The sequence below is a fragment of the Tiliqua scincoides genome, chromosome 4 (genome assembly GCF_035046505.1).
Source record: "Tiliqua scincoides isolate rTilSci1 chromosome 4, rTilSci1.hap2, whole genome shotgun sequence".
Lineage (NCBI taxonomy): Eukaryota > Metazoa > Chordata > Lepidosauria > Squamata > Scincidae > Tiliqua > Tiliqua scincoides.
In genome coordinates this window covers 45707331-45727707 of record NC_089824.1, presented here as the reverse complement: position 1 = coordinate 45727707, position 20377 = coordinate 45707331, and the positions used below count along the sequence as shown (strand labels likewise).

At 43.0% G+C, this 20377-nt stretch overlaps 1 protein-coding gene across 1 annotated transcript in view; it reads left to right on the top strand.

The window, feature by feature from the left end:
* RP1 (RP1 axonemal microtubule associated) overlaps positions 1–20377 on the top strand; it is a 206939-nt gene that overhangs the window by 51707 nt on the left and 134855 nt on the right. Inside the window, exons 17-24 of the mRNA XM_066624417.1 lie at positions 1719–1733; positions 2488–2688; positions 12034–12120; positions 13106–13238; positions 14410–14561; positions 16314–16468; positions 17912–17970; positions 19539–19580. Of these exons, the coding sequence (XP_066480514.1) occupies positions 1719–1733; positions 2488–2688; positions 12034–12120; positions 13106–13238; positions 14410–14561; positions 16314–16468; positions 17912–17970; positions 19539–19580 (844 nt within the window). The remainder of the gene's footprint in view (positions 1–1718; positions 1734–2487; positions 2689–12033; positions 12121–13105; positions 13239–14409; positions 14562–16313; positions 16469–17911; positions 17971–19538; positions 19581–20377) is intronic.

The following is a 20377-nucleotide window of genomic DNA, read 5'->3' as shown; positions in this document are numbered from 1 at the left end:
AGTGTTGATACTAAAGGTGGAAATGCGATCACACATGAGGTCTGCAAACACTTTTTGAGTTTCTGCTCTCCATCTTCCCCACGCACTTTGTAACAGCACATTTCACAAGATAGTTGTCAGTTTCATTTGCTACTCTTGCCACTACCACATTCTGAATCAGAAATTTCACACACACCCTCATTCTTTGAGAAATAAATGATTCAAGTAGTCCATAATTAGCTTGCACAGGTTTTAAAACAAAGAACAGTTCACTTCTGCTGTTTGACTGTCTAATGTTCAGATTTTCAGATGCTAAGTCTTAGTTATCAGGTTTCTTGATACATGACTCTCAAGTAGACTTAAACCTAACAGTTTCAGATATCCACTTATAATATTTACAACATGGTTTTATCAGTAGATAGGGGCGGCTTCCATTCCTACAGCTGATAGATGTACACTTCCTATTATGTAATGCATCTGTGATAACACAGGCCAAAGTTGCTTTTCTATGGCATGTTCGCTCTGAAGTGCTGTGCAGTTGGATATACATCTCTGTCCCAGGGATGTGCGGTCAAGGTAGACAGGGTAGGCAGAGCCCCTCACCTGACCCAGCAAGTAAAAATAAAAAAGAACCCATCAAGTTAAGAAAAACAAGTACCTTTTGTCTTTCCCAAGCTGCTTCTCTTTGCTGCTGCACACAGCCCCTTTAAAACCACACACACAAACAAACATGAACAAGAAGAGCTGCCAGTCAGCTCAACAATGAGGGTAGCTTGCAAGGGACAAAATAGACAGGGATGCCTGTGCAACCATGGACACCTACCCCCATTTGCCCAGTAATAAAAAAAAAGACAGCGCTTTGTCATCAGTCTCTGGGGAGGCAGCAGGAAGACTTGCCTCCAGCAGGTTAAGCTGGAATCATGGGTGTCTTCCAATAAAAAAATAAGCAGGGAAGCTGTCTAGACAATGAAAAAATAACAGGGTGCCTGAATCAAAAAGCTCTGGGGAGACATCTGGAAGAGTTGCTTCTGTTAAAAAAAAATACACAATGATAAAAAGCAGGAAGCTTCCTTGGTGGGCTGGCTCTCCAAAGCACCAGGAATGGCCATTTTCTAGTTGCTTCACGAGCCCTGTACTGAGCTCTGCTACAGGTGGGGAAAGAAGAGGTGAATTAAAATAAAAAAAATATTGAGGGAGTGGGGGGGGGGGAGAGAGAGAGAGACTGAGCTTTAGTTATTTTTTCCTGGGGGGGGGGGGGAGAGTGTGCATTCCAGAGACTGAGATTTATTTATTTTTGGTGGGGAGAGAGTGTGTTTCAGAGACAGAGCTTTATTAAATTATTTCGGGGAGGGGGGAGTATGTGTGTTGCCGACACTGAGCTTAACATGGAGGTAGCTCCATGTTAAGAGTAGGGGGAGAGTGAATGTGTATTGCCTCCCCTGTCCTGAATCTCACTGCATGTTTCTGCTTTGTACATTGGGGCAGCAATAGCTCTCAAATGGCTCCCTCTCAAATGGCCAAAGAAAACAGTAGCTGTAGATGAGGTAAATTCACATCAGAAACTAAACAGTTACATATTTTAATTCCACATGTTATCTATTAATATCTGATGCACCACCAGGTTGTAGTATAGATAATTATTTTCTCCATGATTAAGAAGATTCCTGATGTATGAGACAAAAAGTCCATCAAGTCTATCCTTCTCTTCCCAAAACTGCCAACCAGATGCCTCTGGGAAGCCGCATAAGCAGGGTGTGAATGCAACAATAGCCCTCTCTTGCTTATGACTCCCTAGCAACTGGTTTGCAGTGGTGCACTGCTTCTGAAAATGGATCATTGGACCATTGCACTGACTCACAGTCAGTGATAGTTCTCCATTAATTTCTCTAATTTCCTTTTAAAACATTTAAGCAGTGGCCATCCCCACGTCCCATAACAGGGGGTTCCACAAATAAATTATGCACTCTGTGTACATTGGTACGCCACTAGACTCCCTTTGTTCAGCTTTCTGTGAAGATGATGTCCATCATATACAGTCCAGGTGGTGAGTTATCGTGAATGAATGACTTGTCACAGTGGTTCCAAAACCATTGGTCGCCAGTGGTTCACAACCCAATTTTTGATGGTTTGTGAAACTGCCAGGGTAGATGAGCATCAAGTGTTAAACAACCAGCTATTTGGGAGGGAGGTCTGCTGCCCAAACACCATTATAGCTTGAGCAGCTGGTAAAAGTGAAACTTTTTTTTAGGTGGGTCCCATTGCTAAAAGGCTGGGGAACCACTGACTTACCACATGTGACAGTTGCTCTGTTGTGGTGCCTGCATTGGTCTTGCCATCCTTTTCTGAGTTTTGATAACTAATTATGTCAGATGACCAGGACACTGTGACTGAGACAAAAGTACTGTACTTTTAAAATTCTCATTCTCTCATTGTCCTTATGTTCTCTGAAAGAGGCCTTGAGATTCTTGGTGATTCTGCTCACCCGTTGGAATTCTGTACTTCACAGAGGAAGTGAGAACTATCCAAGTTGGTGAATCTCCTGTTCCATCAGATGATAAATGGAAAGTATCAGTGCTGACGGGAAATACAGGAACTCAAGCGAAAGTCACTCTCTGGATATATGGAGACAAAGGGATTGCTGGGCCAATAACTCTTGAAAAGGACAACAAAGAACAGCTGTTTCTACCCGGGATGGAGGATGCATTTCAGGTAGCTCATGAAAGCTAAGAATATTGTTTTACTGCATACTTTTTTCAAAAGATCATTTTCTCCTGTGGTAGGTAAACAATGACTCCCCCTCTGTTTACTGCCTTGAATAAATCAGTCTAATGTCCCCAAATCCAGCATTAAATTATCTAAGTGTATATGACAAATGGGAAAGGGAATACTCTTTTCAGTTATAGCTACAAGAACAGGGGCAACTGGAAAAGCAAATTTTTTTTTAAAGACAATTAGTTATAGTTGGTTGGTTGGAAACTACTCTTAAAACAATATGCCTCTGTACAAATCAGAGGTAATGAAAGGGAAGCACAAGCCTTGTCTAATGAAAGGTATATATCACTTACGCAGGATTTTTGGTGCTAAAATATCATCTTGTTTATACTTTTGTGAGCATTGCAATAAAATGGTAATTAATGGCTGGGTCTGTGAAGAGTGAGAACGTGGCTGCTTTCCAACAAGTGTAAGATAAAAAGCTTAGTTCTATGAAGTTTACAGGTAGAGCCTATTTATCCGCGTTAGTTCTGTTCCATGACTCGGCACAATTAACAAAAAACGTGTTGTGCTGAGTCCATAGAGTAAATAGGCTGCAGCCTGACACTCCCGGTTGGAAGGAAACTAAGACAGCTGTTCTCAGTTCCCTCCCCTCCCCTCCCCTCCCCTCCCCACTCAGCCCTCCTGTTGTCAGCTGTCTTGCTTCTTTCACAGTTGGAATGGTGAGTTTGCTTGGGAAGCCTCTGTGTCCAAGGCGGCCTCCCAACAGCACTGCAGGTTCTCCTCCTCCTCGCTGCCGCTGCTCCTGCAACCCTCCCATCATGGAAACTCCTCTGCCCTGGAGCATTCTGGGACTTGTAGTCACCCTCACCTGTCTTTCCAAGACTTCCCAAGAACCTGCATCATGGGGGGGGGGGGAATTCAGCAAACACTCCCTGGGTTTTTTAAAGCAATCTCCTCTCCTCCCCCTCCTGCCTCCCTCTCCTGAGCACTCCCTGTTGCCAGCTGCCCAGCTTCTTTCACAGGTGGGATGCTGATCTTTTAAGCATCCAGCCCTATGCATTTCTACTCCAAAGTAAGCCCCATTCCAGTCAATGGGGCTTACTCCCAGGAAAGTGTGGAGAGGATTGGGCTGTAAATCGCATGCTTTGCTTGGTGCGAAGGCTTTGTGATAGCCTGCACCATGGGAGGGTGGAATTTGGCAAACACTCCCTGGGTTCTTTAAAGAATCCCCTCTTCTCTTTTAAAGCAATCCCCTCTGTTGCTTCGGCACCGGCACCTGCCCCTGTGTGTGTGTGTGAGTGAGTGAGTGAGAGAGAGCTCCCCCTCCACCTCGCTGCACGTGTTCTGGCTACCAAGGTTCTTGCCCCCCCATCCCCTCTTCAGCCTCAGCTGGCTCAGGGGCTCCAGGAATGTTACTGTTCGTTTGCAAGAGGAATCACTTCCAGGGCTCCAGGGTTATTCCCTGCCTGGGCGAGGCGGAGCCTTTTTGCAGTGTTTTGGGCTGCCTGGAAACGGAGTGAGACGCCAGCACAGGGCAAAGGAGGCAAGGGTGTGTGTTACATTCAGTACCCCACCCCATTCTTGTTAAGACAAATCCTCAGATAAAAAAATCCGTGGATAAATATACAGGCTGCACCTGTATATTTTAAATATAAAATGTAAATATACAGGCTGCACCTGTAGGAGGGTAATGGAGATATATGGAGGGTATATGTATGGAGGTATATGTAGGAGGGTAATGGAGGGTATACATGGTATATATTTTATATTTATTATCCATTAAATATAAAATATAAATATACAGGCTGCACCTGGATAAATATACAGGCTGCACCTGTATATTTTAAATATAAAATATAAATATACAGGCTGCACCTGTATATTTTATACACAGTATTTCTAATAGAGTGCAGCAGCTTACATATTGCAATTACAGGGTCCACTTCATTTTGGACCCTGCATTCACAGCAGTGAGAGCTTGCAGTTGGATTTTAGTCTGAACAGACTCTGTTCTGCTGAGAATATTATTAGCAAGGCATTAGAACTTCTACATGTGTTCTTAACAGAGTTTGATACCTTAAGATGCCTGCTGTTGTCATCAGATCTTGTGATTGGGCTGATGTATCATTTGCCATTACAGATGAATTATGCCAGGAACCTTGTGAAGTGTAGGTTACACTATTCTCATGACAATGACCAAAGTGTACAGCTCCAGCACTGTAATGGTAACATTTGAACTGGGCCTATATTGGCCATATAAGGGATGGGAATAGAAGGCTTTAGAACAGGGGTGTCCAAAGTTTTTGGCAGGAGGGCCACATCGTCTCACTGACACTGTGTCAGGGGCCGGGGGAAAAAAAATTAATTCACATTTAAAATTTACATAAATTTACATAAATGAATATATTAAAGATGAACTTATATGAATGAATGAAGGTCTTGCAATAGCTCAAGGCCTATAAAAGGCCTTGCACAAAGCAAGGCTGGCCTTTCATTTGCTGCCGCTACTGCATCACAGACGTGAAACAACAAGCAGTGGAGGGAGCTCTCATCCCACAGCTCATGCGAGAGGTCAAACAGTCGCCCTCACGCTGAGAGCAGTTGCGTCGGGTCAGTGTGGGCTCCAACAAATCTCCAGAGGACCAGAGGCTCATTGGAGACTGGGGGCTCCCTGAGGGCCGCGTTGAGAGGCCTCAAGGGCCACAAGTGGCCCAGGGCCAGGGTTTGGGCACCCCTGCTTTAGAAACACAACAACCAAGGAAATGACTTTTGTTAAGCAGAGCATAATGATTTTTTAGCAGCTCTGCCTCCTTCGCTCCTTTTCTTTTGCTGCTACACTGATGGGAGAAGGAAGCTGCATGGGTTGGGAGGCACTTGGGAACTGACTCATCCAGTGGAAGGTCCTACTGGGTCTTGAAGGGCCGGAACCTGCCAAAATTAAAATTAGTGACCAGATTTTGCATGGAAATCTGCTGCTCATGATTAGAAAAATGATTAGGACAGCAATGTGCCAAACATGTGCCAAATAAAGTTGCAGTCATCCCTGGAGTGAGGGACCAAAAGCAAACATTTCCCCGGCCCCCACATTTTTCCAAATGTACACATTGCTAATGTTAAATAATACTTTGAGTAGCAATATACAGATATTGTCAGTTGCAAATAATTAAATATACTTTTGCCTAAACTGGGAGCGCTGGCCGAACGGGCACGCGTGCAGTCACAAATGTGTCATAAAGCACACTGCCTCCATGCAAAGGGCAGTGCTGCCACCAGTGAGGCCTGGCAGGTCACTGTTGGTGCTGAAGCTGCGCCTGCTGACTGAAGTAAGTAAACCACCGGTCAGCGGGGAGAGGGAAGAATGGGGGTGAGGAGGAGGTGTGACTGGGTGGGGGGACAGCAGCCTTGGGAGCAGGTTCAGGCCCAGAAGGGGTTTGGGGCAGCAGATGAGTCCTGCTGCCACATCCTGTCTCCCCTCCTGAGCCTCAGGGCCTTACATGGGTTTCCTGAGTTCTGCGCTAGCTCAATAACTGGTTCAGATCTAAGTAGACACATAGGGGCTGCCTGGGCCCAACGCGGGGTAAGGGAACCAATGTTTCCTTACCTTGAGAAGACCTCCGACTACCTTCTTAGCCCTGTGGGATACAGTGGCAGCTGTTTCGGGCCCACTGCACCGTGGGGCAGTAGCCTGCTTAGGATTGAGCTGCCCATCAACTACCAAATACATATAAAATTTAATAATACAGTAGTGTCAGTTCAAAAAGTTATTCATACGATCTTCTTAAGATCATAAGATAATACATAAGATTTGCCCTTTACTGGTAAATAGGGAGAGAGGATTACAGCAAGGAAGGAGAAGGAACACAGTTGTCAGGTTCATCTGAGGAATTTAGAAGGGCTTCTTTCAGGAGACTTGGGGTGACTTGATGGTTTTGAAGAATAGTATCCAAAGAAATTTGTTTAGCTGCCCTCCTCATTGTAAATTTCCTGAATCAAGTGTAGGAATCGCTTGCAAAATCATTTTGTTGTTACTGTAAGAAAAAGAATTGGGCAGTGTATGTTTCACGGTGCACATACGTGATAAATTACTGTCATGCCAAAAGTGTAAAGGTTGGGTTGCTATCAGACACAAGTGTGGATCTAACCCAGTGATTTTCAACCTTTTTCATCTCACAGCACACTGACAAGATACTAAAATTGTCAAGGCACACCACCAGTTTTTTGACAATTGACAAGGCACGCCATGCTGTTGGTGGGGGGCTGACATCCCCCCAATGGCCCTACTAATAAATGAACCACCTCCAAACTCCTACAGCACCCCTGCAGGCCATTTGTGGCACACTAGTGTGCCACGGCACAGTGGTGGAAAATGGCTGTAAATACCACTGTAAATACTAATGTAGATAGCAATGGATGGCTGCTGTCAATGTATGTTACTGCAAGTTGAACCAATGTAAGTTGAGGATGAACTACATACTTTTAATGTATGTTGTATAGCATAATTGGCCACAGTGAAAATTGTGGAGATCTTAGCATTTGAAACCTGCCTCAGAATTTCCCTCTTGCCTAGTGAATAATTCAGTACCAATATAGGTAACAGCATGTTGGCAGTCCTACCTTTCCTTTTTCTCCATGGATTCCCTAGGATATGAGCCTATTGACTTGACACAAATTAGATACTATCTTGTATAACTGTGTTCCAAGGATATTGATCTTTTACAAAAAGAAGTGTCTGTGCATCAGGATTCTGGGCAATTAAGTTGTTCATGCCAGTATAGTCTTGTATAACCAATGTCTCTATGAATTATACCTATAAAAGAGATGCAAAAGGAAAACAACCAGGATTTGATGAGCTTTCATAAATTCATTATCTTTTAATATCTATGATTAGTGTGAAAATGACATGCTACAGAACAGGAGTCTCCAAACTCCAGCCTGTGGTTCACCAGGATAATAATTTTGGGTACCAGCATGGCAGTGGCAAAGCCTTAACATTCTATGCCACAGCCCCCTATCTTTGCGCCTGATCTCTACAGAAACCTTCTATTGCACGTTGCTCCAGAAGGCTTTGCACCCCAATTTCCTGGGGCAAGTGGCTGCCCGAAGTGAGTGGATAGATCAAGTGCATAGATTGAGTGCAAAGTTAGGAGGCTGTGGTGCAGAAAGGTAAGGCTATGTAGGTATGTAACTGCACCATGCCCAAGTGGTATACCAGGTTATGCTGGTGCACTGGATCTAGCCCATGAGCCAGAGTTTGGAGACTCATGCTATAGAATGCTAAAAGTCTAATCCCATTGGGCATTTACAACATTGGAACTTGCGTTCTACCATCATAAATGCTTTTGTGGAAGGTGTAAATGGTGTGCTGCATACATGTACATCTGAGCTGCCAACGCAATTGGCCAGTGGCTCCTTATACCTGCTCCAAATGGATCCAGTCTCCATCAGAGCAGATAAGGTGCTGCTGGGTGCAGGCTATGGGCAGTGCATGGGCATTTTAGAGGAGGTTCGGAGTGGGGAGCATGGGGATGGTTCAGGGAAAGGGAGTGGATCTTGATGGCAACAGTGCACACTGAATCCTATCCCCTTTCTTGACCAGGCTTGCCTTCTGCCTCTCCTCAGACATAAGCTAGCAAAATAACTAGCATAGATCCAAGGAGATATATTGATGGCCAGGTGGCCTAAAATATTTTTACTTACCTTTCCAGGGCTATCTAGTTGTAACCCGTCCCTCCCCACATGCAGCTTGTTTGCTTGGACACCAAAACACTCAGCTACCTCATATGTAACTAGAGTTTGGCCTTATGAACAAGAACTGTGCTTATGTGTTCCCTTCTGAACAATTTGGAAATCAAAACACACCAGTACATCTGAGTTGGCAAAGTGGTGTTTGCACAGTCCTGATTTAAAATCCTGATTTGGAGAGGTTGTGCAAACCCATTTGCTAGTTTAGATCCAACAGCAAATTCCAGTTTCTTCAAAAGCAGATGCAACTGATTAAAAAACAGAGTACACAAGGCGTTTGTTCACTTTATCCCAAACCAGGTCTAACATGACATGTGAAACAACCTGCCTTATGGTCGTGGTATTTTATACAATATGTAGAGTTTCATTTTTGAGAATGAGAATATAAGATAAGTGGATGGCATAACCATGGGAATTTTTAATAGAAAAACTAAGAGGGAAGCTACTTAAGAAAGCTCTTTGAGATTGAAAGTAGGGATGAGTGATTGAACTGTAACAGGAAAAGAAAGGAAACATGACAGAGGAACTTGCCACCAGTTTTCTACTCAGAAGAGCAATCATTTGAGAAATTATCTGGCAGATCTGCTTTTTAAGTGACTGAGAACCTCTTCTTGTAGTGCAATACACAATGCATAAAATGATTTATTTTCATTTTAAATAATGATAGTAGTTTAGCTTCAAAAACACCTGAGATAAATGGAGCATGGTTGGATTAGAAAGAGTGACTTTCGCACTCAGAGTATCACAGGATGCTTTGCAAAGTAAGGGCAAACCGTCTGCAATCAAAATGTTAAGGCGTTATCAGCAGTGCCTCTTTCCCTGAAGGTTTGCAAAGGTATCTATGCATAGATTAATCTTTCTCTTTTACTCTTGCAAGATCATCTGAGCAGTTTTCTAAGAGTCTGTTACTGTGCTGAGCGTAATCAGTTGTGTAAGTGAGCCAAATTGAAAATGGATAGCAAAATCATTTGTAATAGTTTATTATTATTATTATTATTATTATTATTATTATTATTATTATTATTATTAACAGTATTTATATACCGCATTCCAACAAAAAAGTTCACAAAGCAGTTTACAGACAAAGGGTGCAATCCTATGCACACTTTCCTGAGAGTAAGCCCCACTGAAAACAATGGGACTGGCTTCTGAGTAGACAAACCCAGGACTGTGCTCAAAATCAAATAATTAACAGCACAATCCAAACCTCCTCCTGAGCCAGCACAAGTCTCTTGTGCTAGCTCCCAAGTGTTGCAAACATGCTGTAAAGCATGTTCACAGCTAGTTGGGAGGAGAGTAGGCCAACTGGCCTCACTGTGCTGGAACCACACTGGGAGAGTTTGTGCTGGCCTGGGCAGGCTGGCACAGGGGATGGAAGAGGGTTGCGGGATGGTGGTGGGAAGGGGGCATTTTTGGGCAGGGGAGGGTGGCCGGGGGGGGGGTTGATCAGGCCCAGGAGGTATGTGGGACCAACTGCAGCAGTGCAGGCCAGATCCTAACACCCATCCCTGGCCCGACTGGCATTATGCAGTCTGCTAAGATTTACACCCACAAAATCATAGATGCAGATCTGAGTATCCCCATCAGACTGCCTGTGGTGTTTCTAAATCCCCCTGTGGTGTGAATAAAATCCCCCTACTCTGAGTTGCACCCCAGCCTGCACCTACCTCACTCTGGATACAGTGCAGGCCTATTGGCCTGTCTGTTCTAGCACAAGTTTGGATTGCACCCTAAATGGCTCCTTGTCCCCAAAGAACTCACAATCTAAAAAGAAACAGAAGAACACCAGCAAACAGCCATTAGAAAGGTTTATAGGGAGTTTAGTCTAAGTATGGGTTTCTGGTGTGTTACTGATAAACCTCATTTCTTCTGTTGTTACAGGAACTTAAAAAGTTACTTGGAACATTTAGAAGTACTGTATTCAAATTGCCTAAGAGCCAAACTCTGCATTAAGATGGAGTACATCATGAGATATGATGGTGGTTCACTGTGGGAAACAGGATGCTGGAGTAGATGGGTCTTACTCCTGATCTAGCAGAGCTTTTCTTATGTTCTTGGATTATATGCTTAATATTTCTGTACTAAACAGGAGCTGTGGGGAGGGGGCCTGGATTGGAACAGCATTGTGGGTGGAGTGGTATGGATGGAGGCTTTAATCAAGTTTGGGATTGAATTTCAGTCTTGCATTCTGGCTTCTTCAGAAACATTGATTAAAACAACCTAAGATTTGCTGGGTTTGAATGCTGCAGGCAACTTCCAGCTTGTTCTAAATCAAGTACAGAAATAGAAAGCCTTCTTCCCTCACTACCTTTCCCTCCTCAGCTCTTATACTTCAGGATCCACAGCTCTGTGGCCTGCCCAAAGTCAGAAACTGTGATTTAACTATGAGTTACAAACCAAGATTGGCACTGACATTGTAGTGGAAGACCTCACCCAGCAACTTCATATAGATGTTAAACTGCATGAGAGACAAGATGAATCTTGCAGGACCCCCTAAACCAATGGCTAAGGGGCCAAGTGGCAACCCCCATTGCCACCTTCTGGAACCTACCTGACAGATAAGAGCGGAATCAATGTAAAACAGTTCCTTCCTTAGCCTTTCTCTGCCAGGCAGTACAGGTCCAGGATATCACATAATTTTTTTAAACCTCATGCAGCTTATTTATATTGTTTTTGGTCAGAGAGGATGTTTGCAAAGCACTGCAACAAAAAGGAGCCTGTAAGTGACACTCTGGTGTCTTTAAAACCTGGCCAACAGGTAGACTCAGCTGTCTTTCTCGTCACTGTATCTTCACATGTTGAATTTTTGTTTGTATAGAAGGCATATATAAAACACAGGTGTTCTGCCAGCAATAAATAAATCTCACCCCTGCCTAGATTCTTGTATCATATATGGATTTCTCTGTCTGTCACCCAGGTAACAAGGCCTGGCTTTCCCCCCTGTTTGTCTTGCCCAGTTAATTGCTGCCCAGTTGGTCTTAAGTGCCATAAATAGTTAGAGAGGAACTGGTCAGACTGGTAAGGTGATAACTGGAATTCTTCCTTAAGACAGTAATTTAAATTAGCATGGAGAATGGAAGCCTCAATTTAGCATAAGCTTCCCTGTTTTGCTCTTCACAATCTTTTCAGTCTCTCTGAGTTGTGCGGTATTGATTGATTCATTACAAGAGTTTGGAGGAAATCTTTATTCCAAGTCCTGCAAAACGCTGAAACATTTTCATTGCAATCCTATGTAGTGGCAGTGACTGGGGCGGGGGAGGTGGAATGGGTCATTGACAAGGTGGGGGGAGGGCAGATCAGATCCAAGAAGGGGGTGAGTTCAATAGAGACAACTGTATATGTGATTAACTCTCTCAGCTAAGAAAAAGAGTTGGGAACCTTGAAAATGTAGGGTTCCCAGTTTTAGGAAGCGAGACCTACTTGCATACAATTGACTCCAACTGATGGAAAAATAATGGAATTTGATATACTCTCTACTCACACACATACCCATGTCAAATTGAACTTTTCATTCATGGTAGTGACTCAGTTCCCTACTCCACATACCAAACTTCTATTTGTTATATACTGTCTGTGTCTTCCCCTGTTTCAATTCAGGTTGCAACTAAGCATATTGGAAACATCTACAAAATCAGAATAGGGCATGATGGGACAAGCAAACAACCTGAATGGATGTTGGAAAAGGTATGGTTTCTGGTCCAGTTGCTCTTACCCTTGACTCTTGTGCGGCAGATAAAGCCATTCTTAAAGCACTAGTACCACAGCATAACACTTTTTAAATAAAAAGAACAAAACTGGATCTCTTCTGTGCAACAGCTGCAAAGCAGATCTTTTTAAAATGGCACAGCATCAGGAGATGGGTAATTTTAACATTGGGTGATTTGTCAGAATTAATTAATGCTACCCTGCACTACATGGTTTTCTTTTAGAACTAGCGAAATATCTGTGTCTTTTCTGACAGCTTGCTTTTGTGGAGATATGTCTATGTTTCATTCTGACATTTTTAATTTCAACACTGGAGCTTGAATTCTAGTAACACCAATATTAATAGCTTTTATTCTTAGCTCAAAGATGGATAGGAAGGTGGAAATACTTCAGCTCCATTTTTTTTTTAGAGAGAGAAAGTATTCTTCCACCTCACTTTTTTGAGTTGAAAGCTCCTAAGAGTAACTTTTGCATTTCCAAGGGCTTCACTCAAAGAAATACTTTGGGCTTTTGGGCTTCACTTGGAGAAATAAACCACAAGGTAGAAAGTTTTTTTTGGGGGGGGGGGAATTGCAGCAAATGTTTCCCCTTGCTATAAATCAGCAGGGGGAGCTGTGTGAATAAACTTGCAAAGTTCCAATTATTAAAGCAGGGAGTCATACTTGCTCTTGCAAAACCATCTTATGTCAAAATGAAAGCATTTCATGTTTACATCCAATTAAAAACCAAATTTTGAACACTGCTTCCTGAGGTTATCAATACAAAACAGGCCTTAAACAACTTGCTTACATATACTTAAGGCTATTTCTAGGAAACTACTGTGGTATGGTACACTATGGTAATTATAATATGGACAACTTTATTTAATTTTTTAATTTGTTGCATTCTATCTCATAACAGAAGTACAATACAGTGCAAGAAACTGCAACTACCTCAAAAGGTTTTACTTTTGCTTCTTTCATAGGTTAAACTACAACATCTACAGAGTGGAAAAATTCTGAATTTCCCAGCAAATAAATGGTTGTCAAGGAGTCAGGGGAATGGAGATACACTTTGTGAACTTCCAGTAACAGAAAGAGGAAGAAGCATCTACTCAAGTAATATTTACTTCTGGGCAGCCTGATCCTAACCTGTGCTGGAACAGGCAACCCAGCCCTGTATCCAGTGGAGAGCTGGGGCTGGCTGCCGCACAACTCAGAGTATGGGGGATTAATTCCCCTCACCTTGTGTTGTGCTGCAGCTGCCCCAAAGGGGTTACTTAGATCTGCAGCTGCCGCAGTGGAGTTACTGAAATTGGTGGTGCAGATCTAAGCAGTAAGGCCGGGCTGCTCCGGAGGGGGGTTAGGGTCCAACCTAAGTGCTGGATCCTGGTACCATGATCCTGTGTCCAGCGCAAGTTTCAGGCTGTCTGAGGCTTGGCTCAAGCCAAGGGGAAACTTTTCTCCTTACCCCTGGGAGAGCTGCAGTAGCCCCAATGGGTCTACTCAGATCTGCGCCACCAAAATTGGTGGCGCAAATTCAAGCAGCCCAGGACTGTCCTGGGCCGCCCAGGAATGGGGCTATCATCCGGCATAAGAGCCAGATCATGGCCCTGCCTCCCACTCCCCACCTGCCCCTGGAAACACCCACTGCCTGCCCCTCCCCCTGCCTTTTTCCCACCCTCATCATGCCCCCCTGACTCCTGTGCCAGCTGAACTCAACCAACAAAAACTTACCAGGCCCTGGTGCTCACATTGGTTTGGGAAGGCTCGCACATGTCCGTGCACCAGCCTATCTCCCCCCCCCCCAACGGTGCAAAAGTGCTTTATGGCATTTTAGTGACACTCTTCGTCTGGTGCAAGGGCCTTGTGCTGGCCAAACAGGCTCTTTGAATTGCACCCTTAGTCAAATAGCCACAAGGTTGAACATGTAGTTATCACAACTGTTACCTGAATTATATATTCTACAAGAAGTTGCAATAACAAAAAGGATTGGATACAATCTGGTCATTGATAAGCACTATTAGGTGCTTTTGGTAAGAAATGATAACCAGTTCAAAAACAAGTCCAATTAAAAAAACTCTGGACTTTTCTGGATTATGCCCATTGCAACATGTCTTTATATATTTCTAGCAAAAACCGATTCATATTGCCATTAACCATGAGCCTGAAGGCTCATGATTGTGTGTCTATTTGTGTGTGAGGTTGATGTGAGACACACATGAGATTGTGTATCTCTTTGTGATTTCAAATGATTTGCTTCTTTTAAAATGTAGCTTGCTTTCTCTAGTTGTGAATTACCAGGTTTATGTATACACGGGGAGTTTGGAGCAAGCTGAAACAGATTCTTCCATTTACTTGTGTATATATGGAGAAAGAGGAGATTCTGGTCTGAGACTTCTTCACAAATCTGATAAGCCTGTGAAATTTCAGAGAGGAATGGTAAGCTTGTGGGGGGGAAAAAACAAATCCTAATACTTGGTTCGTATACACATTGAAAGTAGCTGGAATGCAAACTTACCAAAATATTTTGAAGGCGATTCTGGCCCCCATCACATCACTTTGTTCACCACCACTTGCACAGACCTTGTTCACTACTTTCAGTGCCTAACTTTTGTGATAGAATACAGTTGGCCCACATCTCACACATACTTTACTTGTACTAATTCAAGTATACTTGCTCTGCAAACAAACAAAAAAATAAAAAAGCAACAGTTTATATCAGTGGTTCCCAACCTTTAGAAGCTTGCAGACATTGAGAGAAAAATCAGAATTGTCATGGACCGCATGCAGCTGTGGGTGGTCTGATCTCAACCCTCTCTGGTGGTCCGTCTCCCAAGCACTCCCCACGGACTGTCATAAAGGATGGAGAATGAACCATCCACAGCCACAGATAACACTTCAGTGGCTATGGGCAGTCTGTTTTCTACCCTCTTTGGTGGTCTATAGGAGATTGCTTGCTTGGCAAAACACTGGAAGTGATCGAAGGTGAATTTTTTTCCCAAGACCTAGTGGACCAGTTCTCAGGGCTTCATGGACATAAGGCCCTGAGAAGTGGTTCGCGAGGTCTCGGGGGAAAAAAAACTCACCTTGGATCACTTCCAGTGTTTTGCCAAGGACCGCACGTTGGGAACCAGTGGTTTAAATAGTCCAAGGGACTCCTCCTGCCATTCCACTTACTATGTCCCAGAACAAGGGTGGGATGAGAGAATGAAGCTTCTGTTCCCTCATTTGTCTCAGTTCTTTCATGTCTCTTATAAGATTTTAGTTCCTAAAGAGACTGTACATATTTGGCAGATTTAAGGTAGTTTCAACTATGTGCAGTTTTCCCCTTAAGTGCTGACCTGTAAGATGTGGGTCAGTTGCATCTGTGGGTCAGTTGGAGGGCACCAGGATGCAGGTCTCATATTGTCTTGTGTGCTCCCTGGGGCATTTGGTGGGCCACTGTGAGATACAGGAAGCTGGACTAGATGGGCCTATGACCTGATCCAGTGGGGATGATCTTATGTTCTTAAATATCAATAACAGGAAAGGCAGGATTCTACAAATCTTTAAAATGAAATTACAATATTATTTTTTACTAATTCCCTCTAACCATAACTTTGTCTCCTTCCACAGAGTACACATGCCACTTTTCTATGCCATTTCTCTTGCTCCTTTCAAAGCTTGATGTTCTTTCTCAGAAATAGTGATCTCTTTTCTGTCAGTTCTGCTTGCTCCTTATACCTGCATTTCCAGCCTCATGTTATCCTAGCCCTCAACACTTAACTTGTTGGGCTTACTCTGTCAACAGATTATTCACCCCTCTAACCTCCACCATCCCCTCCATTTGATATCTTTGTTCATATTGTCATGCAACTGAATGCCTCTGGATGAAACCAAAAGAGCTGGACAGTTTTGTGCATTACACATTCATCCTCTCCTTTTCTTCTGACAGCTCCTTCAGCCATAATATGCTGCATTAAAAAAACAGCAACCTTTTGTTAGAGGGAATATAAAGGGATAATTACCATTACTAGCAAAGATACTATTTCCTTTAAAGTCAGTAGGAATTATTTTATTTTGTTTTAGGAAGTGATTAATCAGGCCATCTCCACACTATTTCCATTGCAAATATTTCACCATGGAGCTGTTGGTGACCCTTTGCATTACTTGCTACATTAATGTGGATGGAATATATCTGCTCTCTTGTAGGTTGATATGTTTGAAATACAAGCCGTGTCTCTTGGAAATCTACAGAAGGTGCTGTTGCGCTGCAAGGCCAATAACAAGTCACAGTCTTGGTACTGTGAGAAAGTCATCATCAGAGAACTTGAGAAAAACTCAGAATATATTTTCAGTTGTGAGAGGTTGTATTTAAACTAAAAGTTCTCTTCTAAAAGTAACCTTTCAAGAACAATTTTCCCTTCAGGTTACAGTAATGTCTATTTTAAACCTTTATTTATTATTATTATTATTATTATTAGTAGTAGTAGTAGTAGTAGTAGTAGTAGTAGTAGTAGTATTCTAAATATTCTGTTAAAGACAAAGGAGAAAGAGAGAGAGAATTTGTTTGTTTACTTTGCTGGTCCTGGGACAGACCATATTAGAAACCTCGATAAGTTCTATGAAAGGTGGCCACCTCAGTAGAAACAGTGTTTTCTATCTACCACTAGAACTGCTGCCATAACCCTCCCCCCATAAGTTTAACTAGAGGCAGCTGAAACAATGACATATGCTGCCCTTGCCATTTATCTCCTTTTCCTCCTTCTATTGCTGCCTTTATGTCAATTGTAAGCCCCTCAGGCAGGGACTTGTCTTTTTAGTATACATAGCACCATATGTATTGATGTTACCATATTACTATGAATAATTACTATTCTGTCACTTGAGAAATACAATTGTGGATCAGGCGTCAAGGACAGATTTCCTTAGACTTTTTCCAGCCCTCCCTTGCAGTTGTTCTTAGGTTGACCTTACTGTCCTTTTCCTTAGTTTCTCCTTCCTGTACAGGAGGTTGATGTGTTTTGTTTCATGTTGGCCCTTCCATGCCATGTGGACCAGCATGAAACATCTCTGGATTAGGGTAAATACTAATCTAAATAGGTCAAATAGGGATTAGGGTAAATACAGGTCCAAAAGTCAGAGTATCTGGATAAGCCTTCAATCCCCCTATCAATGGATTTTCTGAAACTGTGAGCCCAATCCTATCCAATTTTTCAGTGCTAATGCACCCATGCTACCAGGATGCATGCTACATCCTGCAGTGGGGGTCAGTCACAGCAGCCTCCTGAAGGCAGGGGAATGTTTGTTCCCCTGGGGCTGCACTGCAGCTGCACTGGTACTGGTTTGGGCCCTATAACTATCTTCTTTATAGTACGTTGTGACTTATATGGTTATGGGCGCAATCCTAACTAACTTTCCAGCACTGGCATAGCTGTGCCAGTGGGACATATGCTGCACCCTGCAGTTGGGGGGCAGTCATGGAGGCCTCCTCAAGGTAGAGCAACGTTTGTTCCCTTACCTCGGAGTTGCATTGCCCTTATGTGCTGGAAAATTGATTAGGATTGCAGCCTAACTTACTTTTCATTATGTTTAGGTTGAAACATGTTCTTAATTCATTATGTTTCAATTAAAATTTAACAAAGCCATTATATATGCAAATATAAACATTAGCAGTAATTTGAGACACAGGAAGAGTAGAGAACACAGCACTACAAATGTGTGCCATGTTCACTTTGAGAAATTATTCCAGTTTCAGTGAATAATGTTTTAAGTGGAAAGAGCAACATTTCTTTCTTTCTTATTCTCAGGTGGCTGCCATTTATGTCTGAAGGCAAAATTTATTCAGAAGTAGAGCTCTTCCTTCAAGGTAAATAAAGGCTATGATTAGAATATGGAGATGAAATCAAGAATTTGTACTATTTCCAGCTAAAAATCCCTGAAGTTACTTGGTTAATATTATCACATGCATCAATTTTGGGGGAACTGTGCATCAGCTTAGCAAACCCACCTTTGAGGAGGTAAAGCAAGGCACATCTAGTAAGAGACAACAATGTGCTGATCATAAGAACATAAGGAAAGCCATGCTGAATCAGGCCAAGGACCCATCTAGTCCAGCTTCTTGTATCTCATAGTGGCCCACCATAAGAACATAAGATGAGCCCTGCTGGATCAGGCCATAGATCCATCTAGTCCAGCTTCCTGTATCTCACAGTGGTCCATTAAGTGCCTCAGGGAGCACACAAGACAACAAGAGACCTGCATCCTGGTGCCCTCCCTTGCATCTGGCATTCTGACATAGCTCATTTCTAAAACCAGGAGGAGATTATTTTAGAAGTAGGTTACCTCAGAATGCCAGATGCCTGTGGGATTACACAGGACAACAAAATACAAGGCAAGATCAGGGATGGGTGGGTGGAGAGAATAGCACCTTCCTGCCTACTGATTCTCCCCTGTAAATGCTCTCTGCTTCTGCACTAGCATTAAGAAAGAAACAGAGGTACACCCTCCTTCCATGGTACTGTGTACAGAAGCTCCCCTGAAGTCTATTTGTAAAGTGTTTTGTTCTTAAGTCCAACATCACAGTAGTGAAAATATTGTGAAATATGAAAAAAAAAGTATTTGCAGTACAACTTCAGTATAGTACTCTATATTGTGTGGTCTGTTCTTGAAAAGCAGGCTAACAGGGTTTGCTGGGGTGGCTGGTATAAGATGGGGGAACATTTGGGAATGGGTACTAATTCCATCTATGGACATACGGCTAGTTGTGTTTGTATCTGAAAGTTCATAAGTAGAGCAGCTTCTGCAATTACTCCCTTAGCTGCAGCTGTAGTTATTGGTGTTACTACTGGTAAAACACAGTGCAACGCAATGGTCCCCGTGACCTCAGCCTTCCTACTTGCTGTGGCTGCAGCAGAGCCTTTGCACTAACCATCAAGATTCCCATGATTCCAAGTCTAGAGAACATTGTTTCCTCCCCACCTACTCCTTCTCCCTGCAGAACAGAACACTGTATGTGACCTTGGCACAGCTGTATGTGGCACAGCTGTATGTATGTGACCATGGCACAGCTGTGTCATGGCAAAGACAGGAGGCAGCCACTGGCACAGGTACATTGGTATTAAATCAGGCTACAGTATGGGCATGGCAGTGCAGAATTTGCTGAACACGAACACACAAGCTCAGATCTTCCAAACTGCACCATGTTTGGGGCTGGGGGCAGTGATTTCCATTCCTTCAGTGTACTATATAAAAGGGTTATAGTTGGCTGCTGCTTTCATGTCTTCCCCATAGTATAATGCTAGATTGTGAAAGAAATACAGCTTTTCTACAGTAGCTGAAGAGTTAATTTCACACAAAGACCTCTCCTTTCTTTCCACTTTTCATTGTAACCTGACAACTCTATTATTAACTGCTCTGCTGTTTTATTTTTGGCAGAAATGCAAATAAACCATCAGCCGAAAATGCAAGAAGAAAATGGTAAATCTTTCTGCTGCTTTATTTTGACCAAGAATAGAGCTGAATTGAAATGGGGTGTACTTTTTTCAAACATCTTTGAAAGTCATTAAAAATGTTTCTTCTTTTTCGGATGTTTTGGGGAGGTGGGCTGCAAACAGGGGCAGCTCTCCACCCAACACGTAGTCAGAATGAGGGCAATGCATCCTGCCCTCATTCTGAATTGACTTCTTGGTATCATTGTACAGTTAAATCTGATTCATTATGTGGCTGATCATAAAGCCAGTGACAGTAGCAAGTACTGTCCTAATTTTGTAAGAAAGAAATTCAGAGTAAGCAGTGACAGTGCTAGGGAGGTGGGGGGGGGTACGAGATGCACTGGGTGATACACAATAGTGACACCACTATTGGCCAAAATTTTTAAAATTTGGTATTATTGAATAATACCATCATGTTATATATCATTTGATGTGTAATTTCAGGCAGAATGCAATGAAACAAACTGCATTGAAATATCTCTATTTTATTAAAAATTATAGCCAAAAAACTAGCGGGGATGGGGCAATGGTGCATCACGACACCCGCCACCTGGGCCATTGCCTCGCCCACTGCATGGGAAGAGGTCCATCATGGGGGTGACACACTGGGCTCTTGCACTGGGTGATGCAAACCCTAGTGATGCCACTGAGAGTAAGGACAGTGTTTCCTACCCTTAACCTGACACTGTGATATCACCGTGTTCAGTTCATAATGTAATTCCCAATTGGCTGGGATCCCATTACCAGTCATCTGAAGTGGGGAAAAGTGGTATCAGGCAGTGG